The sequence below is a fragment of the Crotalus tigris genome, unplaced genomic scaffold, assembly GCF_016545835.1.
Source record: "Crotalus tigris isolate CLP2741 ecotype Arizona unplaced genomic scaffold, ASM1654583v1 scf7180000017591.2836849, whole genome shotgun sequence".
Taxonomy (NCBI): Eukaryota; Metazoa; Chordata; class Lepidosauria; order Squamata; family Viperidae; genus Crotalus; species Crotalus tigris.
In genome coordinates, this window is record NW_024096497.1 from 1,540,707 (window position 1) to 1,563,361 (window position 22,655).

Consider the following 22,655-nt stretch of genomic DNA (forward strand, 5'->3'; position numbering starts at 1 on the left):
TAGTGTTGGCTTTCCTACACACTGAGTTCTTTCCAAGAACTTAGGATATCATAATGTATCAAAGTAGCATATATATGGATCCAAGTAGATCCAAGTCTGTTGCAATTGAGAGATGGAAATGCACAGATTTTCCAAATGCTGTCCAAGATGTTTTGATATAGCAATTATAACAATAATGTTACTATTATTAACAATCTAATATAAACTCAGAGACAAATTAATAATCTGCAAATGGACACAAATAAAAATGCACATTATGAAGAAAGATCATCTCTTTTCCTCTATAAATGCAATGCAATATATATAATGATTTATTACTCCAAAAATGGCAATAGTTAGGTTGTAATGTCCTTGGAGTTATTCAGTGTTTCTAATTAGGTGATGTATCAGTGAAACTTTCCAAAATAAATGTTTGCCACTTGTTATCTATTTGGATGAAGACCTTCATAATCAAGAAGTAGAAGTGAATTGCTTTAGATTGGCTTACCAAAAAAATAAAATAAAACACAAGACATCTCTTATATACTCCCATAAATGTCAACAGTTACAAAAGACTTTTTAATTTGTTTCATACTTTTGTTGGATGAACTTTTTGAAATAATGTATAATGTTGCTGGATCAAATTAGTTTCTCAGATAACAGCTGGAAAAGTGACTTATGGAAGGGTTGTATTAGAAAGAGTTCTTTTTATGATCTTAAAGATAGAAAATAAGTATCATTCTATCATTAAAGATAGAAAATAAGTATCATTATTCATGAAAAGGAAAAACAAACTTCAAGACATGAAGGGCTACTAGAAGAGGAAAAATGCTCAAAGAAGCCACATTCCATCCAGTTATAGGAACTGAATAAAATAATATTAATTTAATAGTGATTAAAATCACTGTTAAATAAGTGCCTAATTTATAGGGGTGATCTGCCATTTTCATGTGCCAAGACCTATCTGTCGTGTACACAGTCTAATACAGAGAAACATAGAATTGTGCATAAAAATCCTTTCTTCTGAAAGAGATAAAAAAATTGTTTTGGGGACATCCCTATGATCTTGAAGTTCTGATTCTAGATTTTGCCCTTTTGTTTTCCATCATCTATTCACATTGTGAATGAGTTTAATATGACTGACTGTGCTGGGAAGCAATTCTGCCCAATCAAATAGTTGTAGGCTGTGTTGGGGGTTTGCTTTCCTCATAGTTAGATAAGCCAATTTTCCCTAAACCAATCAGCATTCCTCATTTCAGCTAACCAGTAAGAGAATGCAAAGAAAACTGTTTAACCTTACCCTTCCTTCAAACCATCACAATTCTCCTAATAAATCTCAACCTACCCTATGCATAACTTGCTCATAACTTCCCTATCATCATCAGCAGCAGCATCAGGGAGATATTTCTATGATGAGAAGTTATATAAAGGAAGACCACTTGTAAAAAAAGAAAATATGCAAATGCATCATCTGTTGCATATAAAAAATTTCAAGAGTGAAGTGATAATATATCAACAAATAGTAAATATCAACAAATGTATACTGCTGGCAGTATAAATAATATAGATAGAAGTAGGATGGTGAATTTCTACAAGAATTGGCGAGAGAGAACCCAGGAGCTGGAGGGAGAGAAGGATCACTTGCAAAGCTACAGTATTTCAAAGGAATATGAGCTTTTTTCAGATTCAAATAAACCCCACAGACTGAAAAAAAAAATTGGCTCTCAAAGCCAGGCAACATCATTTGATCGGTTCCAAATTGCTTCAAAACCTTCATGCACAGAAATCTGATATGGTTACTGTTAGGTCAAGATGTTACTTTGCTGTTCTCACTGTCATAACTTTGAAGGCTGCTGGAGACATTGGGCCCAGTCCAATATAGGAACTAAGTAGAGTCATGATATCCTACCATACCAAAAGAGAACTTGCCTTAGGTAATACAAAGATGTAGTTTTTGAGGTATCAGTGCAGACTGGGGTTTATGTTCTATTTATGCAGCTGGTGGTGGACATCACAGTCTACCCCACTGCCCCCTGTGTTTGAAAGACAGACTACCAAGCAGCAGATATCAGCTTACCAAAGTCTTACCATTTCCCTGTACAGAAAAAAAGCCCTTGTAAGCTACAAGCCACAACGTTGTAGCTAGATCTCTTTATCCATAGGTCTACTTTATGGACTCAGGGAGTCTTTCATCTAACAGTTACCTGCTAATCACTCCAAAGCCTGCATGCTATCTTTTAGAAATTATTCAACTTGCTGGAATGTATGAATAACATCATTCTTTGAATTTAAGGAGTTTGCTTGCTGGTCTTGCTTGTTCCCTGAAAGCATTGCTCCCCTCATATTTGAATACTCTGTTCATATGGTTTGGTTTTTCTTTAGAAAATCTGTTGGCTTTAGTGCAATTCAGTTGCCCAATTTTTTATTCAAGCTCAGCTGCTTGTTGTTTTCTTGACAGTATGAAACAGTGATGGGTCTTCCCAGATTAGTCTTGTTAAATGTCTTTTGCAGACATTATTTCAGGCCCAGCCATGACCTCACACCCACTTGTGGCAGTTGCAACTCTTGCCAGATACTAAGAGCAGAACTTCCCCAGATTCCTCTCTATTATCTGCTCTATTTTAAGAAGAATTCAGCAGTTTCCTCTGGTGTTTGACATCAAGCAGAAACATGGCCAGGAAATGATGTGCCTTCTATACATTCTGGTCCTAGAGTGGGAGGGAAGGTGGAAGAAAAGAGGTTACTGTTAAAAGATCTATTCAGTGTAGCACCCATGCTGTAGCACCCATGGCTTTCTGTATGCCATGTCCTACAAGTAATGGGTAAAGTATACTTTAAATGTTCCTGTAAAATGAATAGAAGCAATATGGATATTTACCTCCTTTCTAATACTCAGTTCTCTGCTGTTGCGTCCTTGGCGGGAAAACAGACACGAGAAGCAGCTGGAGTTCTCAGGTTCTTTTATTCAGCGTTCAGCTTACAGGAAGATGGCTTCAGCTCAGCCCAAACGCCTCACAGCCTCTTATATAGGCAACTCCCGGGTAAATGGGTTACTTTTCCCGCGCCAGCACCCGCGCATGCGCACGGCGCTGGCGACAGCCTGTCTGGTCCCGGGCAGCTTTGCACCTGCCCGGGACTGCCTGCAAACGCCCGAGCCGTTTGCAAGGCTCGGGACATAACACCCCTTTCCCCCGGGCTAAAACTACTATCAACATACAACATTTATTTTACACGACAATTTGCTCCCCAGTGTTCCCACTGTTTACTGGCTTCTGTCTTGCCAACAATGTTATGTAATCTTCTAGGTACTTAGGAGATTTCTTTGCTCTCTGTGACCTTCTTAGCTCTGGGTTACTGGCATAAGTCCCCTGACTGGAGGGAGGCATGAGCCTGTTCTCTCTACTGTGCCCTGGTGTCTTCCAAGGACTGTGCCCCGATGCCTGGCCTGCTTGCTTGCCCACCGGGCTCGTCAGGCCAGGGCTTCTGTTGCTTTGTGACCTGGTTGTCCTACCTAGCTGTAGACCCTCAGGCCCCTTGAAGTGATAGCCACTGCTGGGCGTCTCTGTAGAACCCCCTAGGTCAGTCCAAGACCTGTCAGGAGGCTGTCTATTCCCTGAACCCCATTCTGTGTTTGGGCTCGTGTGGGTTTCTGTACTCTCCCAAAACTCAGGTGTCCCCTGATTTGTGCTAGGGGTGTTGTAGTCGGGACTTGGTTCCTCGACTAGCTCTGTGTATGTTTGACCCCCTGTAGGATTTGGGGTAAGGTCAGGCCAACCTTGGGCATTGTGTGCCAGCTCTCTTGCGGGGAATGATTTGTTGGGATGCCCCCGGGTATCCTCCGTTGCTGGAGTGCTGTGTGCTGTGTGTGGAAAGTGAGTATGCCCCCGGGGTAACTCCCTGGCTGGAGTAGGCGTGAGTGCCTGTTGTGTGGGTAAGCTCCAAGACTTCCTTTTCGGAGCAATTGCAGAACCTTGGGACGAGCCGTTTGTGGCTCCCTCAGTGGCGATGGGCAGTAGCTCTTGCCCTTCCCTTTGCTCCAAAGGGTCCCCCTCCCCCCCTGGAAAAGACCCAGGAGTTTCAGCAGAAAAGTCCCGCCTAGAGCGGAGTTGGTCGATGTGCCGACGCAGGACACGACCGTTGTCCAGGGCAACCTCGTAGGAGAGAGGACCTGTGATCCTGGACACAGAAGCGGGGACCCATGTATGACCAGGCCCGTAATTGCGAGCCCAAACCGGGGCACCCACAAGTAGTTGTCTAGGTGCCCTAGGATGTGAGGTAGATGAAGGCAGTCTGTCCGGATGCAACCGGTCAAGTCTCGTAGTAAGTTGGCGCCCCCAACGAAGTTCAGCTGGACTTCTCCCTGTAGAAGTGGACGGTGTGGTGCGATAAGAAAGGAGAAAGTCAGCCAACCTGTGATGCCAGTCCCCGTAGGTGAGTCTCTTCAAGGCGTCCTTTGCGATGCGCACCATGCGTTCAGCCATACCGTTGGTGGATGGGTGAAAAGGCGCAGATGTGGCATGACGAATCAGGTTTGCCTGTAAGAAAGCTTGGAATTCGGAGGAGGTGAATTGAGGGCCGTTGTCAGACACAATGACATCTGGCAGCCCGTGTGCAGCAAAAATCCCCCTCAGTACCTGAATAGTCTTTGCAGTGGTGGTGGACGAGACAGGCACAACCTCAAGCCATTTTGAATGGCTGTCAACAAGGACCAAGAAGAACTGGCCCTGAAAGGGCCCAGCGTAGTCAATGTGCACCCTAGACCATGGGGACTGTGTTTCCTCCCATTTATGCACAGGAGCTTGGGGCATCTCTGGGCGAGATCGTTGGCACATGTGGCATGCGTGTACCTTAGCCTCAATATCTTTATCTAAAGCAGGCCACCACAAGTGGCTGCGTGCAAGAGCCTTCATACGAACAATGCCAGGATGACCCTCGTGGAGGGATTCTAAGACCCTAGCCTCATTGAGGTGGGAATGACAACTCTGTTTCCCCAAAGCAAACAACCCTGAGAAAGGGACAATTCGTTCCTTTTGGACCAGAAACTCTGAAACTCAGGACTAGGGCAGTGCTCAGGCCACCCGGACAGGACCCAGGAGCGGACACGTGAAAGTGTGTGATCTGTACCTGTTTCAGCGGTAACATCCCTGGCACTAAGAGGGAGCTCGGGCAAGGCTTGGATTGATAGAATGTTGACAGCTGGCGCGGGGTCAGCTTCTACTACTGGCAGAGGCAACCTACTGAGGCCATCAGCATGGCCCATTTCTTTCCCAGGCTTGTGGAGTAATGAAAAATCATATGCAGACAAAAAATAGACCACCTAAGCATTCTAGGGGAAATGATGTGGGGAGTCTGCTTACGTGTGGTAAACAGTCCCAGCAGAGGCTTATGGTCAGTGAAGACCGTGAAATGCCTGCCATATAGAAAATCGTGGAATTTTTTAATTCCAGCAACAACAGCCAGAGCCTCCCTGTCTATCTGAGCATAGTTGCGCTCGGCAGAAGACAGTGTTCTGGAGTAGTATGCAATAGGAACCTGAGTTCCATCAGACCTGAGGTGACTCAGGACAGCTCCAACCCCGTAGGGGGATGCATCACAAGCGATGCACACAGGAAGAGACTCGTTGAAATGTGCAAGAACACTGTTAGAAGTGAGCAAGGCCTTGACTTCTTTAAAGCAAGCCTCATGTGCTTGTGACCACAGCCACACAGCTTGTTTGTCTAGTAGCCTGTGAAGAGGCTCAGCTACACTAGCTTTATGTGGAAGAAAAGAATTGTAGAAATTCAGGAGGCCTAAGAAGGCCTGAAGTTCGGCCTTAGACTTTGGCCTGGGTGCTTCTAAAATAGCAGTTAGTTTGGATTCAGCAGGATGAATCCCAGCAGCATCAATTTTGAATCCCAGAAATTCAGTAGAAGGCACCCCAATCTTGCATTTGTCTTTTCTGAGCTTAAGGCCTGATTTCCTGAATCTTAACAGGACAGCCCTAAGCCTTTCAGCTAGAATGTGTGTGGAGTCTCCTGCAATCAAGACATCGTCAAAGTAGGGGCAGACCCCTGGTATACCTCGTAGTGTGTTTTCCATTACGCTTTGGAAAATCCCAGGAGCGACATTCACTCCAAACTGCAGCCTTTTTACCTTAAAGGCTCCCCTGTGGGTCACAATAGTCTGAGCTATGGCAGCATCATTATCAACAGGCAGCTGTTGATATGCTTGAGCTAGGTCAAGCTTTGCAAAAACACGCCCCCCCTTGAGAGAGGCCAGGATGTGACTGACCACAGGAACAGGATAGGCATGTTGCTGCAATGCCTTATTGAGTGTGCATTTGTAATCAGCACAAATGCGAATGTCCCCATTTGCCTTTAGAGGCGTGACAATGGGGGTCTCCCATGGGCTGGAATCAACAGGTTCTAGGATTCCTTGTTGGATTAGTTTGTCTAATTCAGTGTCAATCTTACTTTTTAAAGCAAAAGGGACCCTTCTTGCTTTAATCCTAATGGGAGTGACAGTGGGGTCTAGCTTTAAGGACACAGGTGGTCCTTTGAATGTGCCCAGCTGGGGGCTGAAAACATCTGCAAATTCCTTGCAGACTTCCTGTAGGTCGAGTGTTTGTAAGCTGTTGAGTCCTGTGACGTGTATCCCCAGGGCCTCAAACCAATCGAGTCCTATGAGACTCGTTCTTTCACCCCCTACTACTAACAAGTCTAGTGGACCTTCAAAACTCTTGTATTGCACGTTAAGGGTGGCCTCCCCCTTAACACACACTCTTGAGTTCTGAAAATCAGTTAATACAATATCAGAAGGCCTTAACTTGGCCTTAGTCCCACTACTGGAACAAATCTTCCTAAATGTATGCAATGAAATGATGGAAAGGGCGGACCCTGTGTCTAGTTCCATAGATAATGGAACCCCTTGTAGCTTCACGTTGAGTGACAGCTTTTTCTTCATGGGCTTGTGTGTGCCTGTCCTACAAATGTTTCTACGCGAAGCGCAAAAACCTACCCTATTCTGGCTGGGGACTCTGGTACCCTTCAGGCGTTCTTCTTGAGGTTGTGCCTTTCGTCGGCCCAGACACACAGCTGCAATGTGCCCTTGTTTGCCGCATGCCCGGCAGGTAGCGGAGCGGAACTTGCAGTCGGTTCTCCTGTGGCGACCTCCACAGCCGATGCACTTGAGCGGAGCTGAAGAGCTTTCCTTCTGATTTTCTCCCTTCGCGGGGTGTAGACGGTCGACTTCTTCGTCCGGATCCTCCTCGGAGTTTCGTCGGACGTCTTCTTGGTGCACGGACGCACCCTCTGCACTGCTTCTGATCGGCCGCATGTTCTTGACGGCGCCGCCTGCTGCTTCTTCCGCGGTGGCTTCCCTTAAAGCGTCTTGGAAGGATAATTCTTCCTTAGCGAAAAGTCTCTGTTGTAGCTCTCGATGCCTCAACCCGCACACGAATCGGTCCCTCAGTCGTTCCTCGAGGTCCTTGAACTCGCAGGGCTTGGCGGCCTTCCGTAACGCGGCGATGTACTCCTTGGCTGACTCCCCGGACCGTTGATCCCTCTGCTCGAAGGTGTGGCGCCATGAGATAACGGACACCTTGGGGTGGAAGTGGTCCTTCAGCAGCTTCTTCAGGTCTGCGTAGCTTACAGACTCTACTGGAACAGGTGCTGCAAGGTTTTCTGCGATTTCGAAGGCGTCTTGGCCGCAAGCGCAAAGCAGGGTGGCAGCCTTCAAGCTATCTTCCCTCACTTGGTTTGCCTTGAAGTAGTTCTCCATTCTGGATACGTAGGACTCCCACCGCTCTGGATGTGAGACGTCGAATTCCGCAAGCCTTCCGATTTTCGCCATCTTCGGATCTTCAGGAGACGGGTCTATCAGCCAGCCTACCCCCGAATGCGCACTGGATTGGCGGGCAGCTGCTGAGTCAACACCGTTCCTCTTCCGCCGCTCAGGACTCCTTGGGTAAGCTTACACTTTTTCCTTTCCAGGTAGTGCAAGGCATCCCACCTTCGTCGCCAGTGTTGCGTCCTTGGCGGGAAAACAGACACGAGAAGCAGCTGGAGTTCTCAGGTTCTTTTATTCAGCGTTCAGCTTACAGGAAGATGGCTTCAGCTCAGCCCAAACGCCTCACAGCCTCTTATATAGGCAACTCCCGGGTAAATGGGTTACTTTTCCCGCGCCAGCACCCGCGCATGCGCACGGCGCTGGCGACAGCCTGTCTGGTCCCGGGCAGCTTTACACCTGCCCGGGACTGCCTGCAAACGCCCGAGCCGTTTGCAAGGCTCGGGACATAACATCTGCGATGACAAAGAAGAGATCAGAGTGGAAAAAACAAACTGAAATAAAGGAGAAAGCAGCATAATTCTGTGTTTTGCTTTTCCTCAAAATCTATTGTCTTCTTTGAATGTTGATCCCTTCTCACTTAAAAAACAATATGGAATTGATAGATGGGCATAGTGAGGCTAGCCTTTCTTATGTATAGTAGCTCTCATTTTTTAAAACCATGCTGAATGAGTTTGTGGCTTTCTGATAAATAAAATCATTTTTATTCACTCTGGGCTTTATGTTAATTTGGTAGAGCCCAAGGGATGAGTGAGACAGCCTCTTATTATGTAATTTATATTTCTTTTGCACAAGTATATGAGTTCTCTGTAATTTGAATGCTGCTATCTGTAGGCTAGACCCACATTTCTTCTCACTTTCAAGAAGTTTGACAGGATGTAACCAGCTAACTCTGAGAGGTAATCTATGCAAGTTTTTTGTTTTGTTTTTGAGAAAGATAGTAATTCTGCTTTGTTTGAAGGAGGTAAGTAATCTCTTTCTTAAAAAGGCCATTCCTTAAGCCAGCTGTGTTTGCCTACTCTCCAGCTCTATCTTTTGGAGCAAGTTTGTTATGAAGGTATTGGGAATCAGTTACAGAGGATCACAGAGGAAACAAATTACCTACATGTTTTTCAGTCAGGATTCAAACTAAATCAAGGGACAGAAACAAAATTTTCTGTTTTTTTCTGTTTTTTCGAGTAGCTGATTGGAGAATACATTGTTTGATCCTGTGAGACCTCTCAATAGGAGTATCATTCTGGATCATCTACAAGGGTTAGAAGTAGTGAGCACTGTTTTACAATGATTCTGTTCTTCAGTCGGTGGTTCCTTATTCATATTCAGTTTTTGAGTTCATGAGAGGCCTGCACAGAGCCTGACAGGACTCAGAACTCTTTCTCATGTTGTTTTAACCTCTGTGTGAAACCACTGGGAGAGATCATCTATCAGTTCAAGGTGATATGTTATTGGTATTACCAGACTGATGGCACTTAATTATAAGTTGCTACCTTGGGCCAAACCAGCGATATTCTGGAAGTTCAGAACTGGTGTCTGGAGGTTATAAGCATCTTAGTATGACAAAACATTTCAAATTAAACCATATCAAAACAGACTTGCTTGTTTTCAGTAAGCATCCAGTAACACTGGATTATGTGCTAGATGACACTCTTTCTCTGTGGTGGCTCTCATTGTATGGAATTCTCTTCTCTTTTCATGAAACTATACTTTGATACCTTTGAGAACTTTAGCTCCTGGTGGTCCCAGTGGCATTATTCACCCTTTGTATTTAACTTTTGGATTTTATAATTACATATTGTTCTTTCATAAATGGCTGTATGTGTGTGCCTATAGACCTCAGGGATTGGGCAGATTATAAGAATTGAAAATACTGTACAAAAATCAGGGAAAAATGATTCAAAAAAGAAATAGCAATAAGGAACAAGATAGAGCATGTATCAGATGCTCCAACATCAACATGGGTCACTATTCCAATGGGATGTAACAACCTGCATAGACTCAGACTTTGCCTATATAAATACATTTGCAGCTCCACAAAGGTCATAAAGTCAGGATGTAAAGAAAATGCCTGAGAGAAGTTTGAGCAACAGTGGAAACCTACATTCTGAACCCAGTCTGGAATTTTTTTTCTCCATATCATGCAATTTTGTTTTCATTCTTCATTTAAAAAAAAACTGGTGATGGTTTTAATTTGAAGTTTGCTCCATGTATTCCTTTGTTACTGAGACATACCAGGCTTGACGGTGTCAGTGCTTAATTAGCTCTTAAACAATACTTATTTTCCACGCATTACAGACATGTAATGTGAACATTATGGAATCTGTGATTTTTATCATGGTTATGATTTTCCACTGGCCCTGGTTATTTTAATCTCTGCGTTTCATTCACTGCCAGGCTATAACCCAAGAACTGCAGAGGATTCAGGAAATGGGACAAGAAGTTATTCCATAACTCTGTAATACTCCTCCATAACTCATCACTAACAAGTTGCAGCTTGACCTGTGTTCTGTAAAACAAAATGAAAAGTTGGATCAGACAATGAATATTTAATAAGATATTGCTATTAAAAAATCCACCATAAAACCATAGCTGAAGTAATTATGCGTTTATTCTAGCAAGTAGCACAAGCATATCCAATAAAGGAGACTAGATCATCACAAGCATATCCACCTGCTTAGATCAAAGTTATGCAACTAAACGAGAAACTAATAAGCTCATACTTTTAATATATCTGACTTAGTAGTGTATTTTGTTTTGATATAATGAATGGAAGTTGAACTAAGCTACCTACAAAAATTCATTTGTAGACAACAGGTAGCCACAAGTTAGATTTCAAACAACAATCTAGATTTTTCAGATTCATTTGTAAAGCTAACTTTTAAAGATAACTTGACATTAAAATTGAAAAAATCTGGTAGTACAGTAATAGGGCTGCTTGGGAGGTTAGAATGCGAATGAACTGAAACAGTAGAATTATCTGCCAGGTTTTCTTGGCTTTAATCCCCTATTGAGTCAAATACTAGGGAACAGAGGAATATCTGTTTCTTTCTTAGGCTTTTAAAAAATGGCAGATATTGTAAGGATAAACCAATGGTTTGTAATGTATTCCTGCAAACATTTTGTATGTTTGATGCCCCCTTTTAATAGTCTTTCCCTGGCAAAAGTAAAATATGACTAATTATAGAACTTGTTTTGTACTAGGGGTAGAAAGCTGAGGGCAATGTGGTTGGAAACAAGACATTTCATTTCTTTTTTGGATGGGATTTGGATGTTAGATAATACCCTGAACAGAATTCTACAGGAGCCATATGGACTCCAAGGAGTCTGTGGAGCTTGTGAACTAGTCCTATTGTATTAACTGACTGAGAAATTTCTGTAAGGAGAAACAGAGGCTTCTTTTTCTATTTTCCCACTTAGTTTGGCTTTTTCAGAAGGAAAGTAAATAAGGCAGTTTTAGATTTGTAATTGTTTTATATTAACTAATGTTTGTGATCTTGTCATACACCTACCTACATTTTTTGTTTTAGTGGAATCTTTGTTATTGTTCTTTAAGCCCATATAGGTCTCATTTCAGAAATATGGTTTTTCTTTACTTATGGCTGTTACTTCGTATAATTATGAACTTCATCTATCATCCAGAAAATGCTTAGAATTTTTTTCTCCAAGCATGCCTTTAATTCTTTTTTGAGTTTATATTCGGTTTTCATTTCAATTTGTGGATATTTGTGCTGAACCATTCTATAAGTGGAGCTAGATTTTTAGAAATAAAACCTGCCTTTAATTTAAAGCTTTAAATTTAAGTGTTGTACTCCATACTATATCCAGTTTCAAAGATTTTAACAACATGATGCAGTTTTTGTGTACATTTAATAGAGAACTAACAGTTTCCATGCTGATTAAAATCTACCCTTGAAAACTTTCTCTAATAGCTACTAGGCAGAAAAATAATCGTTATGGTAATCAGTAGTAATGGTTATGTTGTAACACAAATGTTTGAAAGCATATCAAAAATATTTTATAAGTTTGTTTTAAAATGTATATTAAACAGTAGAAACAACTTTTGCATACAAATTTCATCCAAAAACATACTGAGTCTTACTAATGTAAAAGAAACTTTCAAAAGTCATAACTGTGTCTTCTCTTCTTTAGTTGAATAAAATATTTCACTGGTTTATAAGTGATAATTTAATAGAAATAGGTTTTTCATCTATTCACTTCACTAACAAATCCCACCAAATTGAAATATGCACATTGGCCTTATAATTTTGCTATATATTTTTTTTTTATCTTGGTGTGTCTGTTCAGTAAAGCCTATAGTAAAACCTATTGTACCCTGCATTACACTGATGGTCTCATTTATAGGCAGGTAACCAGACGGCTACTGTAATTGCATTGTGTTCAATGAGAGATTTCAACTTGTCTCAAGAAACGTGCCAGTTGGCAATTAGAGATGTTGGGGGTCTCGAAGTGCTGATTAATTTGCTTGATACTGAAGAAATCAAATGTAAGGTGAGTTAGTTACATAGTGAGCAGTAATTTTTTTTAGGATTCCAGTAGCTTTCACACAGGGTGTTCATTTTGTCTTCCAAATCCTTCTGTTTCTTTTAAACAGTTCTGCAACTATCACTCATCTTGTAACACTGTGTATTTTAATTGAAGCCTCATAATGAGTCTTAACATTTAAGCCACTGGGGAAATTTAAGGAATTAAAACAATTAAGAACTTATGCATGAATTACAGCGCAATTTGGAGAATCCTTCTGGCTTCCATGTACAGGGACAAAGGAAATCAAGATTTCTTTGGTTATTTCCTTTTTGCATCCTCACATGAATTCTCTTTAGAGGCTTTTGCCATCATGTCTAGGAAGCAAAAGAATTTGCTTCTAAAGCTTCGTCACCACTTGCAGTCATCCACATCACAGTCATGATTGATAATAGCAATTTTCTATTTGACAGCATGATAATACCTTCTTCTCATTCCATGAGTGAAACAATCATCCTTAGGAGTACTTAAGTTTTAAAGTAATATATTACACTTTAAATCAGTACCATCCCAGCTTAGCTTCAAGGTGTATGAAATCTGTAATGTTTTGTTACCTATTATCTTAGAGGCAAGGTCAGCTGAGAAGGAAGATTATAGGAGTGTTTGTGCAATGGGGCCGCTCCCAATAATCTGCTCATTAAACAGCCCCTGCCACAGCTACTTCCCTTGTAGGTTTTGCCCTTTTCATTACTATTATGTTCTTTTCATGCTTGTCACTTTTCCTTATCCTTCTCTTTGGCACCAACTTTTCTCCAGCTTTCTAGAAGGTAGAGCAAAGAAGAGCAGACTGCCAGTATTTCATTTTCAGAAAAGGGGATACTCTGGGGCTTATTTGTTATTTTGTTTTCATTTGTCTCTTACAATCACTGTTCCACTCTCCTCTGACCCATGTGGCTAGTTCAATTAGTCAATTTCAGTTCTTTGGCAATATAACCTCTAGCCAATTTTACAGTCCCAACAGACCCTGTGTCCTCTTTTCTGTTACTATTTCTGCGCTAGCATCTTTCCGTATTTTATTTTATTTGCTCTTATTTTAAACTTGGGAGATGATCTAAAGAGGTAGGAGGAATAGACAAAGATAAGCCACAGATGAGAGACAAAGTTCCCAGTCAGAACCTCAGCTTTCCTGCTGAAGTGACCTATTCGATGAATATTTTCTCTGCTGACTGGTGAAATTCTAAAGGGGAAAGCAACAAAACCAGAGAAGAAAACAATCACCCTGCCTACAGTGAATAGCATAATCCCCAGTCAGAACATCACCACTTGATTATGACTCAGAACAGAAGTTGTAGAAGCAGAATATGAATTGGCAGTGCTGCCACTGTTTGAGTCCTGGATGGGTGGAAAGTAATGGAGGAAGACCCTTTGCCTTCTGTTTTTTCATTCTGTAATCAAACTATATGGAAGAAGGAAAGGCATGTAGCATCTCCTGTGGCATGAAAATCCGCATAGTACAGGTAGTCGTCGACTTACAACAGTTCATTTAGTGACCTTTCTAGGTTACCATGGCATTGAAAAAAATGACTCATGACCATTTTTCACAGTTTTGACCTTTGTGGTGTTCCCATGATCATGACCAATGCTTGGCAACTGGTTCATATTTATGACAGTTGCTGTGTCCCAAGGTCATGTGATCACCTTTTACAACCTTTTGACAAGCAAAGTTAATGGGGAAGCCAGATTCACTTATCAACTGCAGTGATTCACTTAACAACTGTGACAAGAAAGGTAGTAAAATGAGGAAAAACTCACTTAACAAATGTCTCACTTAGCAACAGAAGTTTTGGACTCGATTATGATCATAAGTGGAAGACTACCTACATAGAAAACTTTCCAGTATAAAAAAAAGCAATCCATAACAATGCGTTTTTGTTCCATTAGATTGGTTCATTAAAAATCCTGAAGGAAATTAGTCAAAATGCTCAGATAAGACGTACGATTGCCGATCTTGGAGGATTGCAGATCATGGTTAATATACTTGATTCTCTAGATCAAGATTTGAAGTGTTTGGCTGCTGAAACAATAGCTAATGTAGCTAGGTTCAAACGAGCCCGAAGAACAGTCCGTCAGCATGGTGGAATCAAGAGACTGGTAAGTTGCTTATATACTAATATAAGTTTTAATATCAGAATTTCATTCTAATCATGTCTTTTTTTTCCTCTAACAGTAATGGGGAACTAAATGTATATCAATGTAGTCAAATAAATTCCTCTCCCTGTGACAGAAAGGTTATTCTGCTTTTTTTTTAAATGCCACTATGAGGCATTGCATGCCAAAACAAGTAGACACAGGGACACTTTTTTCTCTAGTGCCTTCACTCTGCTGAACATCTAATTCCACAGCACTGTCTTATGTCTAAAGATATTTACCCATGTGGTAGGGCTGTATTACTATCATCCTTCTCCTCTATTATCTTCTACTATTGGTATCTTATGATTATATTACTTTGCTGTTTATATGTACACTGAGATCTTATGCACCGGAGACAAATTCTTTGTGTGTCCAATCACACTTGGCCAATAAATAATTATTCTGTTCTGTTCTATTCTATTCCTGTTTCTATTTTTATTTTTTTCTATTTCTATTCTAATTCTACCTTATCCTACTCTACCCTATAGCAGACATTAGTAGAGCTGTGGTGGCGCAATGATTAGAATGCAATATTGCAGGCTAATTCTGCTGACTGCCAGCAGTTCGATTCTGACCGACTCAAGGTTGACTCAGGTTTCCATCCTTTCGAGGTAGATAAAATGAGGACCCAGATTGTTGGAGGCAATAGGTAGACTCTGTAAACCACTTAGAGAGGACTGTAAACATTGTGAAGTGGTATATAAGTCTAAATGTTACTGCTATTGCTATGCGTAGCCTTCCTTGAAAAGAAAATGAACAATCCCCAGTCAGAACAACAATTATCTTTAAAATGAACAGTAACAGTAGCATCTCTCTGAAATTCTTGCCATTTTGAAGTGGAATACAAACATAACCTCTAAAATAGACCAAAGATAATTTTTAAAAAAGAGCCCGCATCCCAAGAAAAACTATAAATTTCTAATCTTAATCCTTTGACCCATCCATAGTGTTTCTTTGCCTTTCCCAAAATCTCATGTGGGAACTCTTCTCCCCCTGCTCCACCAGAAGATTACAGACCATTTTTTTACAATCAAAAGCTTATAGGCAACAAGAGCTAGAACTGGATAAGATATTTCCTTCTTTCATTTCTAGAACAAATGTTATAGGCATCTTTATGGTATCTTTCAGTGCTAGGATGTATATTTGATTAGTGCCCATCAGGGTGTACCTGATCAATTTTATTGGATTATTGTTTCTTACCAGGTTGGGTTGTTAGACTGTTCTGCAAGCCTCAATCAGCTTCAGGGAAAAGAAATTGAAGTAGCACGTTGTGGTGCTTTGGCACTGTGGAGCTGCAGCAAAAGCGCTAGGAATAAAGAAGCAATCCGCAAAGCTGGAGGCATCCCTCTGCTGGCTCAGTTACTGAAGTCTCCTCATTCAAATATGTTAATACCTGTGGTAGGAACTTTGCAAGAGTGTGCCTCTGAGGTAAGCAATGTTGCTTCTGAAAATTCAAATGTCTATCCTCCACAGATCAAATAGAAAGCAAAAGTAGATAGTGACATTACATTTTAACAATATTCTATCTATCCATTCATCTATATACTAATCAATCACAAAGTGATACAATTGACTACAACATAAGGTAATTTCAGTGATTCCCTGTAATTATATTCCATTATGTTTAATTCTTTAAATTAATAGAAATTATGGTATTTACTTGAAAGGAATAGGAGTTGTCATTTCCGAATAATTACAAATAGAAATAACTGAAATTTGTGTTTGGGTGTGTGTGTGTGTGCATGCGGAGGGTGGAGGGGATATATAGTCCCCCTCAGGTGACAAGCTGATCAGTCAATTCCTGTGACAACCAACAGATCCACACTTAGTTGACTAAAAAAAAAAGTGGACCCTGCACTTGTGGGAAAACGCTAGGGAGAAAAAAAAACTCATTATCCCTAGGATATTATCTCCAGATTTTGTAATCAATCCTTTTCTGACTGAGCAATAACAAATATTTGTATATCAGTATGGGTGTTAGTGGGAGATCAGTTAATTTTGAAATTGAATTGCCTTGTTTTATAACCTATTGATTGTATCAGGCTTTTTTTGGTCCAGTATTGCCTTTTTTTGAAGGGACGTTTCTGACCAATGTGTACAGATAGTCCTTGATTTACAATAGTTCATTTAGTAACTGTTCAAAGTTATAACAACACTGAAAAAAGTGACTTATGATCATTTTCCACACTTATGACCATTGCAGCATTTCCATAAACATGTGATCAAAATTCAGATGCTTGGGAACTGGTTCATATTTATGATAGTTGCTGTGTCCCAGGGTCATGTGATCACCTTTTGCAATCTTCTGACAAGCAAAGTCAATGGGGAAGCCAGATTCATTTAATAACCGGGTTACTAGCTTATCAGCTGCAGTGATTCACTTAACAACTAGTGGAAGAAAGGCTGTAAATGGGGCAAAAACACTTCACAAATGTCTCAGTTTACAAAAGAAATTATGGGCTCAATTGTGATCGTAAGTCGAGGACTACTTGTATTACACATTCTTATGCACAATTATAAAGTAGGTAGACAGATGGACATATAAATTTCCTGATTGGTTTTGGCAGGAATTGTCTTCCTTAACTCACAAGAAAAAGAGGCCTTGCAGTATAGAGGAATATTTGCTAGTTTTATAGTCTTCTACTAATTTTCATTGTTAGGAAGATAGCAAAGACAAAAAAAGAATTTAACTTTGCCCACATTGGTAATTTATTTTCTAAACATTTTTTTCAAACCTTTTCTAATAGGTGTTTATTTGTATTTGTAGCCCAGCTACAGACTAGCAATCAAACAAGAGAAAATGATTGAAAATCTTGTGAAAAATCTGAACAGTGAAAAGGAAGAATTGCAAATGCATTGTGCCAGTGCAATCTTTAAGGTAAACTTTAATCTTTTGAGGCAAAAAAGGTTCTCTGTGCTATTTCTCTTTAAAAAAATAATGGGACAAACTGGATACCTATCTAGGAAAAAAAATGGTGGAACTTCTTCACCTGCTCTTTATCACAAAAACTGAAATAACTGAACAAGATGCTTATGAGAAAATACATACAAATGGGCTAGAGTGGGAAGGAGAAATAAAGAAACAGTAAGTAATTGAATTTGTAACATGCCAAATTTATCAATTTATTGATTTTTAAGATATTGTCAGTTATCTTGTACTGATGGCACAGTGATTAAAGTGCAGTATTGCAGGTAAACTTTGCCCATTGCCTGGAATTCAATCCTGACAGGGCTTAAGGTTGACTCAGCCTTCTATTCTTCTGAGGTCGGTAAAATGAGGGCCCAGATTGTTGTGGGCAATAATGCCTTTATTGCAAACCACACAGAGAGTGCTGTAAAGTGCTATAAGCTGTGGAGGGATTCAGCCAGTTTGCACCACTTCGGGCAGAACTGATAGCTAATTTTTTATTGCCCAGGCCCACCCAGAATGGACTTCCGGAAGCAACATCCACACAGAGAACTGGTTGTTCACATATTTGAATCCCACCACTGGCTCTAGGGTAGTATATAAGTCTAAATGCTATTGCTATTTACTGTACAGTAGTTACAAATCCTCTAGAATAAGCAAAGCCTTATATTTAAAAAGTTCCTGTTGGGCTATAGTCTTACTATTCTTTGGCCCATGTTCTAAGAGTGCTTAATTTGTCAGGATTCTCCCCATGAAGTTGCATACAGGACTCTGAATCTGCAATGGAAAATGCAGTCTTGAATAACTTTGTTTATCTATCAGCTCCTATGTGTCTAAATTTGACACCATGAAACTTTCAAAGGAAAATGATAATAAAAGCTTTAGATCCCCCCCCCAAAACCACTAGCCCTTTAACTTGGATAGTATTAACTCCAAGCCCACCTCCACAAATTAATAATTTAAAGAGGATGGTGAATTCTCTATTGCTGTCATTCTTTAGTTAGCAGAATTCTGGAATATTGGTCTAGTTAGCATTGCTTTGTAAATAGCTTGCCATGTTTTTTCTCCTACTTATCTCCCTTCATATTCTTGCTTTATTTAGGAAATAAATATGGCTGCTCATCTACCTATAAAAAAATTGGGGTACTGAACAAAAATTAAAGAATTTTTTTAATGTATATTTTATTATGTTTTTACAGTAACACTCTTTAGTATTAGTAAGCAACATGTTGTCTGGGTTTATATGTTTGACATTAATAGTAATACATTTTCATTCCTATCCTTTATTCCATTTTTCTAACCATTTATAAAAAAATTCCCATGTTTGAAAATATTCTGAATCTTGCTTCCCCTTCATTTTCAATGTGAGCCTATCCATTTCTGCACAATCCAAAATTTTCTTAATTATGTCTTCTTCAGATGGTATTTCTTTGTTTTTTCAGTATTGAGCAAATGTAATTCTCACTGCTATTAATATATGTAATATTAAGTATACACATTTTTATTATAATTTTCTGAGATTGCTAGTCTTGCAGGTGGTAGATACCATCTATAGAACATTTTATATAAATTTTCTTTATAAGTAGCTGTCCTTGTTATTTTGTAGTTTTTTTTCCATAAGTTTTGCCATTTTTCTAACTCTACATTGTGTCCAAAGTTTTTTGCCCAAATTATCATTGTTTCTTTAACTTGTTCATGTTCCATCTTTAAATTTAATAGAAAGCTGTATAGTTTCTTAATCAATTTGTCATCTGATGACAATAGTATTTGATCTAACGCTGTCTGGTCTTTGTAAAAACCACATATTTTTGTATCTTTCTCATATCTCATTTGAATTTGCAGGTGTGGCTACCATGATAGCTCAGTGCCCTGTTCTTCCAATTCTTGTTTAGTTTGTAGTTTCCCATCAGTATTCAAAATATCTTTATAAGTCACAAGTTTCTCATAATTAATTAAGTTTGGGTGTACGAACGTCTTCATTGTTGAAATCCATCCTATTATTTTCATGTAAGTTCTTGATTTTACCTTTTCCCATGTCAAAAGCAGTGCATTTCTTTCATAGTGGTTTTGAAAGTATTTGTGAAATTTGTTCTTCCCATACCATAGGAAAGCATGCCATCCAAGTTGTAGGTTGTGTCCTTCTAGGTATAGTAGTCTTTTATTTCTAAAAGTTATCCATTTTTTTAACCATGTTAGTGTGGCTGTTTGATCCAGTCTGGTAGCCCAAAAGCTCCATTTTCTTTTGCTTCTTGTAACATCTCCAGTCTGATTCTAGCTTTTTTCCCTTGCCAGATAAATTTCAATATTGATGTATTCAATTCATTGAAATTTTTTTTGTCAGTTTTTATCGGTATTGTTTGAAATAGAGTAGCTTGGGTAAAATTTTCATTTTCACAGTCGCTATTCTTCCCAAGATTGATATTTGTAGATTTTTCCATTCTTCCAAGTCTAGTTTTATTTGTTTTAATAATTTTACATAATTATCTTCTTTTATTGTTGCATACCCTGCTGTTGGATATATCCCCAAGTATTTAACTTTCTTAGTTACTTGAAGGTCTCTTTTTTCTGATAATTGTTTTTTTTATCTGTGAGGTTTTTAACTATAACTTTAATATTTTCTCTATTGATTTTCAGTCCTACTATTTCTCCAAATTCTTCAATCTTTGCTAATAATTTAGGACTTGTTTCTAACGGATCCTCCAATATAAATACCAGGTCATCAGCAAATGCTGGTACACCCTAGAGAGAATTTTAAACCATTAAAGCAAAAATGACAATGCTGAGGCCCCAATGAAACTTACGTCCATAGATCAACCATACCATGCAAGCCTCATTAACATCCTGACTTCAGTGTCTGGAGGAAAAACCATTGTTTTTCTGAAGGCCAATAATGTTAGGCCATCCATATTTCTTGACTGAAACTGTATTTGCCAATGTTCATTTTGAGACTTCTCACTAGAGTGATGAAGAAATGGGCTTGAGATCTATTTATTTTTATAGGATTTAAGCCTATACTATTTGTTTGCATCTTTCTAATTTAATTTAGGAATCTAAATATTGCTTCTAGGATTTTAAATTTAGTCCATTTAAATCATATTGCTATCTCTAAACAGAACATGGTAGGGTTTGATCTGGATTTAAAACGTGTTTTCAATGTCTCTTTGTATTTATATTTTCTTTTGTTCGTTTGTTTTTACATAGTGTGCTGAAGATCAAGAAACTCGTGACCTTGTTAGGCAACATGGAGGCCTGAAACCTCTTGCTACTTTAGTTGCTAATTCTGGAAATAAAGAACTTCTGGCAGCAGTGACTGGAGCAATCTGGAAATGTGCAATCAGCAAAGAAAATGTTACAAAGTACTTACAATATTTGCTGTCTTGAAATATATGTATTGTAGTTAGCACCTCCTGCTTATAACCAGCCATAAGAATTTACAGACCATTAGGATTTTAAAATCATTAAGATTTAATAGTTATGTATGAGTAACATCAGGAATATTTAGGTGTTGTGTGTGCACTTTAGATGGGGTTCTGTCTAACTCCAGTTATCATACTGAAACTTAAAACTTGTTGAAATATTTATTGGAGAAGTTGGTAATCTAATAATATGTTTAAGCCAACGTTTACTTTTCAAGAATACCTGTAGTTATCATCGACTGTATTCTCTATTTTAATGTCACCTAGATATATTGGAGTAAAAATTACAGTAGTTTTTGCCCTGTTGGGTAAGGATAGTGGGAAACACAGTCTAATCCATTTTACAGATCACTAAATTGAGGAAGGATATCCAAGAGCTATTGATATCTGCAAGCAATGACAGATCGGCCTTTTATGCATTTATGTGCAGTGTTGCAATAGAAATATGAAAGGGTAGAATTGGTGTCATGGGGCATGATGAATATTTTGTCAGTTTGGCATCATAATTGATAGGAACAGATGTGCCTGGAAGTTAGAGAATTACAATTTGTGATATTAAAGTAAGCAGCAAACCCTTGTAAAATAAGGCATATTAGAAGTAATTGTAGCAGTAATGTCAAGATTCGGCTGAAATGGGTTTGTGTATATATGTATTGCCAGTTTCAATTCAAATGTTTATGAATCTTGAATTTTATGATTTCTAATTATAAGACACAGTCATGACTCAGAACTATAAAATTCTGGAAAATACTGAAAGTACAAAACTTCTACTAAATTTATTTATTTAAAAACGTCATTCCTATTGTAATATAGAGTGATAATAGCTCATCTACCTTTAAACCACCCAAAATATGAGACAGAATAATGAAATCCAAATTCTTTGAATTTAATTATAGTTGGAGTAAGTCTGTTGATAAATATATGTATATTTAGTCATGAAACTTTGATTTTTAGATTCCGAGAATACAAAGCCATAGAAGCTTTGGTTGGCTTGCTAACAGATCAACCAGAAGAGGTTCTTATAAATGTGGTAGGTGCCCTTGGTGAATGTTGTCAGGAACAAGCCAATCGGACCATTATCCGTAGATGTGGTGGAATCCCATCTCTTGTTGCCTTACTCACTGGAACCAATCAAGCTCTTCTTGTGAATGTGACTAAAGCTGTGGGGTCTTGTGCAACTGAACCAGAAAATATGGCGTAAGTTTTTCTCTTTAGTATATATTATATGCACATTGCCATATTTGTCATATTTGAAATTAGTGCTATGAAAGACACATAAATAAGAATTACATTTAGCAAATATTTAGTATGTTTGAAATAAAAGATTTCAACTAAATAATATTTGAAATATTTCAATAACTAAAATATTAAAATTAAATAAATCAAGCTTCACAATATTTTTGAGACTCTTTTCTATATTCATTGGTGATTTTGTGATGGGCTGAATATGAACTTATCCTTGCTTTGACTATATTAGCAGAATGTGGTCAATGGAATTTTAAATCCTGATTTTTATTTAAATGGGAGCATTAAATGCCACAAGTTGTTTTGTAAACTCATGTTGTTTCAAAGTCTTTTCTAAAATGACATACTAATGAATAACTACTTCTGGTTTCAGAAACATTACTAGAATTTTAAGATTTTGTACAGTTTTTGGATCTTGAACTTTTATGTTAAATATGAATTAATATAAAAGTTAATAACTTGTAGTGTTAAGGTCACAAAGAGACTTGATCTAATGTAGCTTTCAGTTAATTTCACAAGCTATTTACAAGAATGATTTCCAAAATTGCTGGGAGTAATCTATCCCTCTTTTGGAGTCTTCTGTGTTTTGTGTGTGTGTATGAGAGAGAGAAAGA

General features: G+C 38.9%; 1 protein-coding gene across 2 annotated transcripts in view; it reads left to right on the forward strand.

Moving 5' to 3' along the window:
• ODAD2 (outer dynein arm docking complex subunit 2) overlaps positions 1-22,655 on the forward strand; it is a 98,243-nt gene that overhangs the window by 22,326 nt on the left and 53,262 nt on the right. For both annotated transcript variants that reach the window (XM_039363957.1, XM_039363947.1), the window contains exons 11-16: positions 12,163-12,309; positions 14,224-14,433; positions 15,676-15,900; positions 17,240-17,350; positions 20,582-20,736; positions 21,751-21,993. In XM_039363957.1, the coding sequence (XP_039219891.1) occupies positions 12,163-12,309; positions 14,224-14,433; positions 15,676-15,900; positions 17,240-17,350; positions 20,582-20,736; positions 21,751-21,993 (1,091 nt within the window). The remainder of the gene's footprint in view (positions 1-12,162; positions 12,310-14,223; positions 14,434-15,675; positions 15,901-17,239; positions 17,351-20,581; positions 20,737-21,750; positions 21,994-22,655) is intronic.